Source organism: Adiantum capillus-veneris, unplaced genomic scaffold (genome assembly GCF_014529385.1).
Source record: "Adiantum capillus-veneris isolate H3 unplaced genomic scaffold, ASM1452938v2 Hic_scaffold_325, whole genome shotgun sequence".
NCBI lineage: Eukaryota > Viridiplantae > Streptophyta > Polypodiopsida > Polypodiales > Pteridaceae > Adiantum > Adiantum capillus-veneris.
Genome location: NW_028221436.1, coordinates 1,154,492 through 1,169,792, shown reverse-complemented (window position 1 = coordinate 1,169,792; position 15,301 = coordinate 1,154,492). Strand labels below are relative to the sequence as shown.

General features: G+C 39.0%; 1 protein-coding gene across 1 annotated transcript; it reads left to right on the top strand.

The window, feature by feature from the left end:
* The first annotated feature begins 13,503 nt into the window (after window positions 1–13,503).
* LOC147417067 (uncharacterized) lies at window positions 13,504–14,621 on the top strand. Its single transcript, XM_086507797.1, has 4 exons — window positions 13,504–13,507; window positions 13,617–13,720; window positions 13,848–14,030; window positions 14,145–14,621. The coding sequence occupies exons 1-4, from the start codon at window positions 13,504–13,506 to the stop codon at window positions 14,619–14,621; spliced, it is 768 nt and encodes a 255-aa protein (XP_086363923.1).
* Window positions 14,622–15,301: the final 680 nt, after the last annotated feature.

Sequence of the window (15,301 nt, the reverse complement as noted above, 5' to 3'; positions counted from 1 at the left end):
AAGCAAGGAAATGCGAAGGAGAAGCATAGGAGTATCATCAAGTGCTGCAATGTCAATGGAAACAAGAGGAAGGCCTAAGGAGAGGTTTAAAAGCCAAAAGGGTCGTGATCGCTCAAGGTAGAGCAAGTGATGCACAAAGTCAGTTCTTGAATGGTTGAACTGCGACAAGAAGGGCCACATCAAGAAGGATTGCTGGTCCAAGAAGAAGAAGGAGTCAAAGTCTCAAGACAACAAGCCAACATCGGAGGCCAATGTGGCAGCTAAAGCAGAGCAAGATGCTCTAATTATCTCATTAGACAATGTGTCTAATTCCTAGATAGTAGATTTCGGGGCTTCATTCCATGCGACACCACACAAGCAACATTTCCAAGATTACACCAAAGGTAATTTTGGATATGTATACTTGGGAGATGATGAAGCTTGTGAAATTGTCGGCAAAGGTACGATTTGTGTCAAAATTGCTAACAAAAATGAATGGAAGCTTAAAGATGTTAGGCATGTTCCTTCTCTATGCAAGAATTTGATCTCTACAGGACAATTGGACGATGAAGGTCACAACATTGCATTTGGAAACAAACAGTGGAAGATCTTTTGGTGGTTGCAAAAGGAGAAAAGATTGGTACACTTTATTTGTACGTTGTGTACCGTTAGCTCGCAATCTTCAGCTTGTGCAACAACCGAGAAGTAGACAGTGCGGTGTGGCACTATCGACTTGTGCATATGAGTGCCAAAGGAATGCAAATCCTTCAAACAAAGAAGATTCTACCAGGTTTGAAAGAAGTGGAATTAAGAGTTCTGTGAAGATTGTGCTTATGGAAAACAAAAGAGGGTAAAGTTTCAATAATTTGAAAATGAAAGAGAAAATAAAAAACTTGAGTTGGCTCATTCTGATGTTTGGGGTCCTGCAAGTACACCATCACTTGGTGGCTCGTTGTACTATGTAACATTCATAGATGATGCGACTAGAAAAACATGGGTTTATGTAATGAAGAATAAATCCGATGTGTTTTTCATATTTCAAAGGTGGAAAGCCTTTGTGGAGAATGAAACATGTACTAAGATTAAATGCCTCATATCCGACAATGGAGGCGAATATTGCAGCTAAGCTTTTGAAAGCTTTTGGGCTAGCAATGACATTTGGAGGCAAAAGACAACCCCAATGACAACTCAACAAAATGGGATTTTGTAAAGGATGAACAAAACAATCATGGAGCGAGCATGAAGCATGCGGCTACATGTAGGTCTACTATTTGAGCTCTGGACATAAGCAGTAAGTACGTCTGTGTACTTAATCAATTGGTCACCCTCAACGACATTGGATGGGGGAGTTCCAGAGGAGGCGTGGACAGGTAACTGGTGAACTATTCATTTCTCAAAGTGTTTGGGTGCGAGACTTTCATGCACATAGATAGAAGCCTAAGGTCAAAGCTAGATGCAAAGTCCAAAAAGTGTTTCTTCATCGGCTATGGAGAAGGTGAATTTGGGTATTGCCTATGGAATTGTGAATATGGTAAAATCTTTACGAGTAGGGATGTAACTTTCAAGGAACAAAATATGTACAAATATTACTTGAAAAAAAAACAAACAAAAGAAACAGGTGATGAGTACATGGAGCTTGAGAACGGTGGAGACTCAAGGAGTGCAAACGGTGACAACGCACAACAACGTCAACCAAACGAGGAGCCTCAACCTATTCCCTAAAGTTCTACAAGAGTAAGTAGACCTTCAGAAAGGTTTATTCCTTCCTTCGACCATCTCTTGATCTCAAATTCTGGACAGCCAAAATCATACGAGGAAGCTATGCAGCACAAATCGAAAGAAGAATGGATAAAGAGCATGCAAGTGGAGATGGACTCATTACATCACTCACAAGATGCAACTCAGATCACTGTGTCTACACAAAGAATTTGGGAGATGGGAAGTTCATCATCCTAATGTTGTATGTTGAGGACATGTTGATTGCAAGTGCTAACATGCAGGACATCCAAGGCCTAAAAGAGGAGTTATCTAAATCTTTTTCAAAGAATTTGGGAGATGGGAAGTTCATCATCCTAATGTTGTATGTTGAGGACATGTTGATTGCAAGCGCTAACATGCAGGACATCAAAGGCCTAAAAGAGGAGTTATCTAAATCTTTTTCAATGAAAGATTTAGGTGCTACAAAGAGGAAAATTGGTATGAAGATATCAAGAGACAGGACGAAGAAGAAAATAAAGCTATCTCAAGAGGATTACATCAAGAAGGTACTAGAAAGGTTTGCAATGCTAAATGCAAAAATGGTTTCTACACCTTTGGCTGGTCACTTTAAACTAACCAAGGATATGTGTCCAAAGACACAAGAGGAGATAGCCTATATGTCTAAAGTTCCATATCCTAGAGCGGTAGGTTCTCTTATGTATGCTATGATATGGACAAGGCCAGACATTGCACATGCACTGGGAGTTATAAGTAGGTTCATGGACAACCTAGGTAAAGAGAACTGGGAAGCTATGAAGTGGATACTTAGGTATCTGAAAGGGACAACAACAAATGCTTTGTATTTTGGAGGAGCTGATATTTTTCTTCAAGGGTATGCTGATGCAGATATGACAGGTGACAAAGATACTCGAAGGAGAACTATTGGCTATGTCTTCACGGTTGGAGGCACAACAGTAAGCTAGGCTTCAAAGCTGCAGAAAATGGTATCACTTTCTACCACGAAAGCAGAGTATGTAGCAATGACAGAGGCAAGAAAAGACCTTCTGTGGCTTCGCAGATTCTTAGAAGAGTTTGGATTCAAACAAGACAATTGTGTCTTTTACAGTGATAGCCAAGCGCTATCCATCTTGCAAAGAACTCAACCTTTCATTCAAGGACAAAGCACATTGAGGTGAGATATCAATTTATATGCACTCTTTTGGAAGAGGGACATGTAAAGCTAGAAAAGGTGCATACAAGTGAAAATCCTGTAGACATGTTTACAAAGGTGGTCAACAAGGAGAAGTTGATCTTTTTCTCATCTTCAGTTGGCATTCAAGGATAAGAAGCTAGGATGGAAAGTAGTCACAGGTTTGGTTTGGAGATCAGTCTCCAAGTGGGAGATTGTTAAGTATGGAGCCTGATTTACCCCTTGTAATTTTTTGTATTAAAGACACACATATGTAAGGCCCCCATTATGAGGAGTAGCCATTGTGCATGAAAAAAATTACTCGCGGAAAACAAAAATTTTCACAGCCATTTACTAAAATATTCATTTTCGCCGGAATATTATGGCTAGACGGCGGTCGAAAAGTGATCAGAAAATGGCCGGTGGCCGATGGCTGATTTCAAAGGCGGACTTGTCTTCTCAAGGGTGACCACACATGGGCGGATTGGAGGGTCCATTTCGACTTGTCTACACAAGGGCGGCTACACACGACTGCCTCTCATGAGAGAGGGCAATCCTTTCAGCCTATAAAAGGAGGCCATTTTTACACACATTTTGGAGTGTGAAGTTGATGCAACAAGGTGGGTGTGAGGTGGTGAGAGTGAACCAAGGTGGGAGCTCTATTAAGGGTATAATCTTTGTAACCTACTTCTTGTTTGAAGTACTAAAGCAATTGAGTGGCTGCTTTCCCGTGGATGTAGCCCGCGTTCGGTGAACCACATATATTGTGTGTTCTCTCTCTCTCTCTCTCTCTCTCTAGTCTACTCTATAATTCTCTTGTGTGTGAAAATTATCTCTCTCCATTAAGAAATCTACTCAATTTTCTACTTAGCTACGTCCTATTTCCTAACATGAGAGAGAGAGAGAGAGAGAGAGAGAGAGAGAGAGAGAGAGAGAGAGAGATCACAAAGAGGTTGATTTTCAACAACTACTCACATCAAAGTATCCTTATATTTTAGTAAAATATGATTAATGAATTTTTCCTTGCAATGAGATAGCGGGTCAGGTACATGCACGCGTAAATAGAGAGAGAGAGAGAGAGAGAGAGAGAGAGAGAGAGAGAGAAATAACCTCCAATAAATCTGAGACTCTGAATCTATTCCTTATAAGAGAATTTGGATAACCAATCTACTACATCTAGGCAATAGGAATTTCTAACTGCCCTCCCTTGCCCCCCCCCCCTCTCTCTCTCTCTCTCTCTCTCTCTCTCGCTCTCTTTCTTTGCTTATTCATATTACTTAAAAAATCTCTAAGAATACCTAAACGAGGATGAGTTTGAGGTCACTAAAGAAACAAGTTGGAATTGTGGGAACTAAGTACAACTAGCTACATGTGTAAATTGCAAAAACCAAAAACTAGAAGAAAAGCCTCTTCTAAAGATAGTAAAATTTACCCTGGTAAGCTAAATGGAGAGAGGATGACATCTTTTGAAAGATAGGATGTTCCACCAGAACCAGGCTTTGCAAAAACTCTCTCTCTATATATATGTGTGTGTGTGTATGGTGTATTCATATATATATGTATAGATACACACACACACATGTGTGTGTGTATGTGTGGGTCTATATATATCTATATACACACACACATATATATAAATATATATATAAATATATAAATATATAAATAAATAAATATATATATATCAATGGCACATTATACAACTATGTGTATGTGTCTTCTTTTGTAAAGAACCGTGTCGTATGTGAACATCCCCTTTGAGAGAGAGAGAGAGAGAGACTCATGTATCCGATTTTTGATAATAGCAAAAGCCATTTCTTGGTTAATAAAAAATCAACAATCCTATAAATTATGATTGTAATATTATATGATATGCAAGTCTATAAATTATGATTGTAATATTATATGATATGCAAGTCTATAAATCTTGATAGATTATACACCATGTATACCAAGGTTCTACATTGTATCTATAGGTCCTAAAACAATTGGACCATGCTATGAGCAAAAAAATCTATTGCCTTTAAGTCACTTGCTAACCAATAGACATCAAACAATAGCCAGTTCAATGGAAGCATATGATAACTTAGAGCAATCGACAATTACTTTATGTTTCAAACATGTTATAAGGATTAGTTAAACACATTGATTTAGTTGGATCCTAATTGGATTTTCTTTTGAGAGGTTTTAGATGTCATCTCCTCCATTTTTCTACACAAGATGTCACTATTGATAGTTAGCTAGAGTTGCCTTATCATCCGTGGAAGTAAGGGAGGAGAGTGTCACATTTTCTTCTTCTTAGCTGCAAAGAGGGAGGAGGGGGGGTCAACACTATCTAACATGGGGTCTTGAATGAAGCTAAGGTGGTGGGATCAACAATCAAGAAGTGTGGGCACAAAACAAAAGGCACGCATAGATGTCGATTGCTGAAAAGTAAACAAGCTTGGGGGGGGGGGGGTTAAGCGTAAACTCACTTTATCATCAAGGGTGCTCGAAATGGTTTCAACAAACCACATGCACTTGCATGGTTAGCACATCAACCTTCCAACCACGAGGTCGTGGGTTCAAGTCTCGTGATGCTATCCGTGTGTTGAACTTTTTAGACCCTTCCCCTCCCTCAAGATGTGCGTGCTTCAAGCTCAGTCATCGACCCCAACGCTTTAGGGTCATTAAGTCCCCGTGTTAGATAGTGTGTGTGTGGGAGGGAGGGGGGGGGGGGGGGGGGGGGCGGAGGCGGGGGGGATGTTTTGGGTTGTTTGGATTTTCTTGGACTACATAAGTAGTCCTTAGTAATGGGCTGGATTTCAGGTGCATCTCTGGACCATTGGATAAAGCTTTCACATTTATGGCAAGCTAATAATAATAATAATTTTTAAATTGTTTCTTTTAGGCCCTTGTGAGAGGGTGTTGACATTTGTGTGTCTCTATCTTTAAGGAGGTGCATTTAGTATTGTATCAAATATTATTTTTTATGCTTTTGGAAAATATTGTAATTTAAATAGTTCATTGTTACACATTTTTCAAAAGACCTAATAGTTTATACTAATACCACATGTTTTAAAATACTAGTGTTACTGATGCTAGAAGAGGAGATCTTCATTGGAAGGCTCTTGGAAAGATTCTCTTACCTAATCTTGCCCCGCTGATCCACATTGCTTGATTGGAAAGCTTGGAAGTGGCTTGGTGAAAGACTATTTTTCTCGCCTAAGACAAAAGCCATCTATAAAGAGCTATGCTATTCGGAGGAGTGGATTGAGCATCTCAATAGGATTTGGTCCAAAAAGTGGGTTACACGCAAACAGAGCCAAGTAGTTGGTAATATCTGGAACGCCAAATGTGAAGAGAGAGACAAAGTCTGTTTTTAGAGAATACTTTTTGGTCTCATCCAACGGAGATAAAGCCAAAGCTAGATGACGATGTCACCATTGAAGCCACTTAGGGACAACATCGCAATATCTTAGCCATCTCGTAAGTGTCCCTCGTTTGTCTAAAAATAATAGTTTGGTAGAAAAGAAGAAGAAAAAGAAGCATTGACTATCCCTTTGGTTTGTTAAGTTTATGACTAAGGGTTCCCGGCTCCTTGTAAAAGTTGGGTAATCACGGCAAGCTTGCATGGGTAATGTTTTTCTCGATATAAATATCTCACATAATGTGGGAATTGCTTAGAAAAGAAAGACATTATCTAATCTTTTGGGTGAAGGGACCCTTTACCATAAAGGATGGAAATTTTCTTATGATTGTGAGTGTCCTCTCTTAAAAGAAGAGACATACCCTCACAATTATAAATGTGTAAATTGTAAATGCAATAATTTGAGAGAATTCTAATTGTTCACTCAACCTCTAAGGCGTCAAAGAGAAGACTGTAGATACATATAGATTATGGCAAGAACTAGGGAGAAATCTAATAGAGTTTCCCCTATAGATTAGAAAAATCTCACAAAGTTTCACCAAAAACTAGCGCCAAAGGTGATTTATTTTAGCATTATTGCTCCTACCAAGCTAGGGTTCCCACAATAGTCATGAAAAAAACACCTTACCTTGTTTCAAAAGGTTCCCTAAAGGGCTTTGAAGAGCTTGTCCCACCACCAAATCTCCACAAAGCTCAAATAAAGCAATGTTTGTAAGACTTAATCTGCAAGTTAGCGAAAGCCCCAATAGCACTTCACACCATGCATTCACACAACCTTGTTTCTGTATTTTTCACAAACTCTTTGTATTTTGCATGTATAAAAGACATGATCATAATTGGATTCATAAATAAAAAGCCTGTAGAAATATTAGACACTGCCCTACAATTTATAAGACAACCCTCACTTTATAAGACCATCCTCTCTTGCACACATTTGCACAAATTTTGTTTTCTATGCAATATCATCATCAACATCCACTTTGACCACTTTGATGACACACTTTGAGGGAAGGAAAAGTATCAATAACACCAACACTTTGCAATTGACACTGAAAACACAAAATATTGAAGATTTGTAATAGGCATTCACCTTTTGACCTTTGACATTGGAGGAAGCACCATTTGTATATGACCTATTACCTAGTTGCCTACCAATCTTTAGGGGAGGACCGAGGTGTATTTTGGCATGAAGCCTACCCGTAAATTGTCTAGGAAGAGGCCTTCATTCCTACATCCTGCTATTAAGTTCTCCAGGGGAGGAAAGTTTGTTCCATTTTGGTGGTACTATGACACATACGGGGAGTTGGGGTGTGTGACACATTTGCACCACCAACTAGTAGAAACTCCCTCTAGTTTGGAAGCCTACATCTCTGACGTCATTGATTATATCACTAGGTGCTCTCTTCCTACTCTATAAACAAAGTCTAAGCTACACAATTTGTATCCCACTCATTACTCATCATTTGCATCTAGTTTGTTATCAATATACTTCATGATTTGCTACTTCTATTAGTGCTAATCTCTCTCTATAATCTCTTGTTGTTAACTTAGTAATTACACCATGAATGGTTTATTGTCATTCTGCCATAGCCGATTCCTTTCAAGGTAAAGCTAAGTACCTGTTCCCAAGTCATTACAATAATTGGAAACAATATCATATGTCTTCCTTTACTCAAATTTACTAGTATGGTATACCAAAATAGTAGTAATTATGGGATAAACTACTTCGTGCCTAGTCCATTGGTCACATGTACACAGATTCACCAGTGTGGGCACTACACAATTGCCATCTTGGTGTAGACTCACTAATTTGGGCAACATCAAATTATTTTAAGTGCATATCTGTTGGTTTAGACAACACCAGTGTGGAGATTTTCCAATGTAAGCAGTGCAACAATTGATGCGTATTCACCAATTTTCAAAAGCAAAGGTGTAGATCCACCCATCTAGGGTCCAAAAGTGCACATCCATCGGTTTAGGCAACATGATCATAATTGCAGGTTTCTTGTAACAAAGGTGCAACTTCTTTATGCTTCCTAATGTGTATTTTGAAAGGTATCTAGACATTATAACTCTAATTTTATTTCTTGTAGCATTCAAATTATTCATTCATTTGTTTTGCTCACGTTTCCATTTGCTTAATAATTCTCTTGGATAATCAAGTGTTCACCATCGCAAAAGTGTTTCCTTAAACTATGCATTGACTCAATGGCTTAGTTTGCATGCTGATAGTGGTGGTTCGACACCTTAGGTTCTTGAAATATGTAAGTTTGGATCAATACATTTCTATTTCTTTCTTAAACTTAATTTTTTTCTCGTGCTTCACTTCCACTTCCCTTCGAGGATTTGCACATCCCAATAGATTGTTAGATGCTTCCCTTTCCATCTCATGCTGTTGCCAAAAGGGACATTTGTTTACTCAATGATTCGTGTCATTACAGTAAAAGCATTCCTTGGTATACCTATCAATGCACTTTTATTATGCTATATTTTTTTTGTCTTCCATTTCAAATTTATTTATGACTCAATGTTAGATAAAATAGAAAAATTCCCTTTCCTGTTTTAAAAATGGGCATGCGATAAAGCTTCCAAATCTTTTGTTAAAACCCCTAATGTGACCTATCATTGGAAAGTGCTCCAAAATTAGAATTTAAATCTACAATCTATGAAAAACTTGGAGTGTGGATGTTTGAGATACAACCAACTCAAATTAAAGTTCGTTCCAAACTAAAAGATATTCTCAATTTATGTAATATTGAATTGGCCATAGTGACAATGCACATTGATCAAATCTATTTTCGAGTTATTACCAATATCACCCTTTGATTATTCCTTCCTCCTACTCTACAAGTGAGATTGACATAATAGCTTTAGTAGTTACAACCATGGACTAGAGATGGTTGTACTTGCACCAAGGACCGCATGCATGAGTTGATTGCAAGAGGTATGGTTGAATAGGTGCACTGGATACATATTGTCGCACATATTGCAGGATGTCCATTGGTTTTTGCAGCGAGTAATGCTATTGTGGCACTAATACTAGAAGTTTTTTCTCAATAAGAAAATTAGGATAGGGTTCAAGCAATGAGACCTAACTGAGTTAAAAAGTAAAAAAAATACATAGTTTCTTGGTTTCAACATATAAAGTCATTTGTAGTTGTCGAATTGCACTAGAATACCACCAATAGCATGAAAGGAACTTTGAAAGGCCAAAATTATGCTCCTAGTCAGCATGTGCTCAAGTATGAAATTATGTCTATAACTTGCAAGTGACTTGGAAACTTTTACTTGAAGGTCATCCCATTGTCTTGTAACTCTAAGTACTAACACTTGGCTTTTACAAACATTAAAAGGTCATTTGTACAACAAGATATAAGAATTTTATGAAATTTTTGGCAAAAGAGCTTGAAATTTTACTAAAATTTATGTCTTAGAACTTAACACAATTCTCTCCATAGGGCTTGTATTTTGGCATGAAGAAAAATCCCTTTCCCTCATAACCAACCTATGGTAGAAGCAAGGTGTAAAAAAACTTCTTTCTAGCTTGACAAATAAACCAAAACTTGGTAGGAAAATAGGAAACTTTAGTGTCTTAGGACAATTTTGTCCAGCTTCAACAACAACACCATCAAAAGCCCCAAAATCACCCGAAGTCCATGGGTTCACCTAATTCTAAGTTGCATTGTACATTATTTGGGATACATATATGCTTTAATTGAGCTTATTGTACAATCCCCTAGATAATGAAACGGATGTTTTATATAGTGAATCACATCAGCTTAATCATCATTTTGTATAATTTCTTAGCAACTTGATTGATTTGTAGTTTGATCAAACTATATTTGGATTGAAATAAGTTGTTCTTTATTTGAGCCATCCGTGAGCCTTTCACCATTGTGGACATTTCTAGTGAAAGATTTGACTTGAGTTCACCTGAAAGGTGAACTCTGAAACCCCACCTTTTGTACATTGAGCTATTAATTAGAAATAGAGTCTATTTAGTAGAAAAAAAAGAAGTTCAATATTTAGTTAAAGTTTGATATTTAAGAATAATGTAGCGATTAAAAACGGTAATTAGAGTAGAGTTAGTGATTGCTTACCATGTGTAGAAAAATTTCACAATTGGAAGTGATTTAGTTTAACTTACATTAGTAGCTACTTCTTTGTCTAGAGCCATGCTCACACTTAGAAGTAACTTAGGTAGAATTACTTCTTGGTTGCTTGCCAAGTGTAGATTGACTCACACTGGAGGTAATTTAGGGAGATAGAATAGTAATCACTTGCTTTGTGCAGAGTACGACTCTTATTTGAAAGTGATTTAGGTAGGGTAAATCAAAATTATATGTCATGTGTAGAGATTAATCACATCGGAAGGCTATATAGATATAAATTAGGTGATTCCTCACAATGTGTAGAGTGAAAGTTGTTCACACTAAAGTTGAATTTTTAAGATTTAAATAACAATTTACTATGAAATGTGTAAGGGTAAGCCCAACTTGTGGCAACCATGTGGGAAATCCCTCTAGCCACCTAGGAAGGATAAAAGATGACTTGGTCCAATAGCCAGAGGGTGCAACCTCGCTAGCCATTCATTGTAAAGCACCAAGCCTATATTAGAGGCTATTTTTTAATAAGCATTGCACTTTGAACTCTATCATTGTGTCTATACTCTCTCTCTTACAATCAGTGTAACGTAGCCCTAATCCCCATATATCTAAACCTAACTCTAACACCATGGTTAAGCTAAGGCTTCATCCACCATAGCCTAATGCTAACGATCGGCAATTAGGGAGTACGCTTCTGCATCGACTAACCCATCAAGTTGTATCAAAGGCGACAGTTCCATACCTAGGCCTATTTGCATTAGCTTTTTTAATAATCTCACTCCCTAATCACCATTTGGGCATGAGCATGCTCCATTACCCTTTGGTGATTAGAGAAGGAGGAGATTGCATTTAAGTTTTTGATTGTTGCATAATCTTCCTTCAATTAGCCTTTGCACCTAGTATGATTTTTTGCATAATTTACATCTCCAATTAATCCCTTCATTTTCATAATCTCTTTGCATTAGAGGTGTGTGTGCATAGGCATTATCAAGAGCTATATGGAGACTATCTGTTTGCTCTAATTGGATCTCATACGAGCAACTAGTTGGCTAGTTAAAATTGCGAGATTATTGCATTTTTGCTCTGTTTTCTTTCCAATAACTCATAAGAATTGTGTGTGTGTGTGTGTGTGTGTGTGTGGAGAATTTAATTCTCAAAAGAATTTTTTGAGAGGAAGCTAGCTTCAAAAGTCTGCAATACCTACCAAAAAATATGGGACTCACCCTATATTTAAGGCTCAAAAGAATGAGGGTTATGTCTATTTGAAGGGGAAATTGGCAGACTCCAAAAAGAAGCACTAACTCCATTGCATAGACATTGGGTCCACTAAGAGCACGTCAACCTCCTGTGCACTACCCTTTATCATCCAAGGCCAATGAACTACCATTCAACACCACTGTAACCAATTCCTTGCAACTGGCCCTCGCTCCCTCCTGCACCCGCCCATCGTCACCTTGCTACTCATTCCATGCAAGCAAGTTGTACACCCCTTGGCCTATTGCTACTCGTGCACACTCGTCTCCTAGTGTGCTCAAATTTACACTAACCCTAGCGTTGCGCCAAGATTTGAATTCCTACCTCAGCATCATAGTTTTTAACCACGAGTCTTTCACCGTATCTTTTTTGTAACTGCTTTTCAGCCAAGTTTTTTGATTCCTACCTCAGCATCATAGCTTTTTTAGAGAAGGTGCAGAGTTGGAGTATCGTATCTTTGATTGATGCTATAAAGAAACATTGAAAGGGGTGCCAAGGTTACACACTACTCTCATAATTAGCTCTCACTATGTGGCGTGTTGCCTCTCTCAAAATAGTTGTTATTGAAGTTATTCTGTTCTTTTCTATTGGCACGTGGGTGCCCGCCTTGTGACAGTGCTCTCAAAACAGTCGAAAGGAGAAGCTAACTCCTTGATCAAGAGAGCAGAAAGGAAAAGCTAACTCCTTAATAAAAAGCTAACTGATTGTCCCTCGAAATGTCCCTCGGAATTTTTTTTGAGCTAACTTGAGTTGTTTTGGAGATATGCTGTAATCGCGGATGATAACTCTCTTTCAAGAAGGGGAGATGTAACAAACTGCTGACGTGTCAAAGCCTAAAGAATGGAGCCAACTTGCAGATGTGGCCGAGGGGCCTAAACCCTAAGAAGAACAAGTAACAGAAGAAGTCTTACCAACCAACTTATGGGGACCCCGTTCGATGGGCCCCAAGTGACATAAAGGAAGAAAATAAAGCAAGACACGCACAAACGCAAAAACTGATGACGTGGCAGATTTTCAAAAATTGCGTTGACATGATGACATGGCAGGTTGTACGGATTTCCGTGTTTTGCGTTGGCTGATGATGTGGGCAGGCTGTACGGATTTTCGTAAATTACGTTGACAGCTTTTGACATTGCTTTTTGGACCAGGAGCTTTTGAGTTTTAAAAGCTTTTTACTGTAAATGCTTTTGAGGCCAAGAGCCTTTAAGTATGAGGCTAGGGCTCATTCTCTGGCATGCTTCCCGAGAAGGTGTAGAGTCTGGAGTACCGGCTTGTACTTTGATGATGCAATATAAAGAAATACCGAAAGGGGCGCCAAGGTTTGGGGCCAATACTCTCTGGGGTGGAATTTCGCCACTCGGTGTCACATGTCGTCTCTCTTTCAATTCAGTTGTTATTGAAGTGCTAAAAGTCATTTCAAGTCTGTTCTTTTCTATTGGCACGTGGTGCCCGTCTTGTGATACGGAGGAAGAAGACAGAGCTGCGTTTGTGGATGCATTGGTCAATGATTTGGAAGGAGATGCCTCTCAAGCTCAAGGAGGTGCTTCAATGAGTACACATGCTAAGGGAACGACTAATGCAAGTGCCTCTTCCAAGTCCAATGTGGGGTCCTCAAGCAAGAATAGGAAGGCTGCTCAAGGGGTTTGGTAAGTGCATCTGGCTTGCAAACATGGAAGCAAGCATACCAAACCTTGCGTATGCTTTTTATGCTGAAGATGTTCCTTCATGGAAAGTAAGGAGCCTTTACTTTTTGCAGATGGTGAAAGCTATTGGATAAGAAGGTCCTTCGTATGTTTCCCCTTCTTATCATGCTTGCTTTGTGCACCACAAAATTGAATGAAGAGGTCAAATGCGTAAAGACTGAGATCATGGGTGTGTGCAAGAAATGGAAAGATATGGACGCTCTATTGTGTGTGATGGATGGTTTGACACTAGGTGCATGCCTATCATTAACTTCTTGCATGCTCTATTCATGGGTTAGTTTTGAAAGCTGTAGACACATCTGGGGAAACAAAGACATCGGAATTCATTGCTAAGCATCTCAAACAGGTTATCAGAGAGGTTGGCCCATCAAATGTTGTGCAAGTATGCATGGACAATGTAACCAATTGTGTTGGCACTGGGGAGATGATTGAAAGGGAGTGGAAACACATTTTTTTAAACCAGATGTGCTTGCCATTGCTTGGACCTTTTGTTTGAGGACATTGGGCAGATTGGTTGGGTTTCAAAAGTGCTGGAGGATGCAACAAAGATTGTCACATTTGTGACAAGAAAGTCTATTGTGTTGGCATCGTTTCGACAACTTAGCAAGAAGGACTTGGTGAAGCCGTCAGCCACTCGATTTGCGTACTACTTTATTATGTTGGCAATTTTGTGGATGAGAGATGCATGCAAGGTCTGCGCAAGCTTATGATTGATGACAAATTTGTGAAGATGAAGAGATCCAAGACTGAAAAGGCTACTGAGGTCTCTAACATTGTGTTTAATTAATGCGTCCTTTTGGCAAGAGGTCAGTCTGATTTTAAAAATAACTGCTCCAATTTTGAAAATTCTCCATTTGGCTAACAGGGAAGGAGCCACCATGGGGCTTATGTACGAGCTTACGGATCACATGGTAGAGCAAATTGAAAGCATGCAAGGCATTGATGCTGCAATGATGAGAGAGATTAGGGATGTATGCATTGAAAGATGGAATATGTTGCACACACCGTTACATGCTGTTGGATACATGTTGCATCCTATATGGCGAGGAAAAGGGCAAGACAATGATGACGAGGTGCATGAAGGATGGATGACATTCTTGGAGAGGTACACCAAGGGTGATTTGACCTTGCAGGGCACCCTAATTGATGAGTTTGACGTTTATAAAGCTGAAAGCAAGTCATTTGCTCATCCAATTGCAAAAGATTCAAATAGGATTCAAGAGGGGGTAAAATGGTGGGAAATTTTGGGGCTTGCACACCCGCTTTGCAAGCTCTTGCTTTGAGGGTGCTTTCTCAAGGGACATGTGCCTCTCCATGTGAGAGAAATTGGAGCACCTTCTCTCTCATTCATACCAAGAGAAGAAGTAGGCTACTCCCATCTCATACAGAGAAGCTTGTGTACATACACACAAACTTGAGGCTCATATCCAAAATCAAAGAGTGTGGCTATGAGAGAATGAAGGTCACATTGGAAATGCTCAATAAGGAAAAAGATGAGGACCGCTTGCTTGCCTTGCAAGAGATTCAGAAGGCCATTGCAGAGAGTACTACAGATGCGATAGAGCCTATTCCCATTGCTGATACCAGTCATGTTGGAGCATCATGCTCAGTTGATGGTGATGAGGATGAGGACGAGGACGAGGATGATGTTGCTTATGACCATGAGATGTGAGCTATGGTGAGAGTTAGTTACTTATGCCGTATGGTGTTCAGTGTTCACTGTTTACTCTAGTATCTACAGTTCGATTCTAGCAGATAGTCTTGACTCTCTGCTTATGTTTTGGATTCAGCCTTCAAGAGACTACACTCTTGAATGTTTGCTTCTATAGTGACCAGTCCTCACTCCTTTTTTTGTGGAGGTTACTTTATTACTTAGAGGCACCATCTCCAGTTTTTATTCTCTGTGGTTTTGGTTTTGTCTTTGTGTATAAAGTTTCTATGGTTTTGTCTTTGTGTATAAAGT

Coding starts and splice junctions, on each gene's coding strand:
- LOC147417067 (XM_086507797.1), top strand. Junction 13,721..13,847: donor GCCCATCAAATGTTGTGCAA/GTATGCATGGAC, acceptor GACATTGGGCAG/ATTGGTTGGGTTTCAAAAGT. Junction 14,031..14,144: donor GGATGAGAGATGCATGCAAG/GTCTGCGCAAGC, acceptor TTTTGGCAAGAG/GTCAGTCTGATTTTAAAAAT.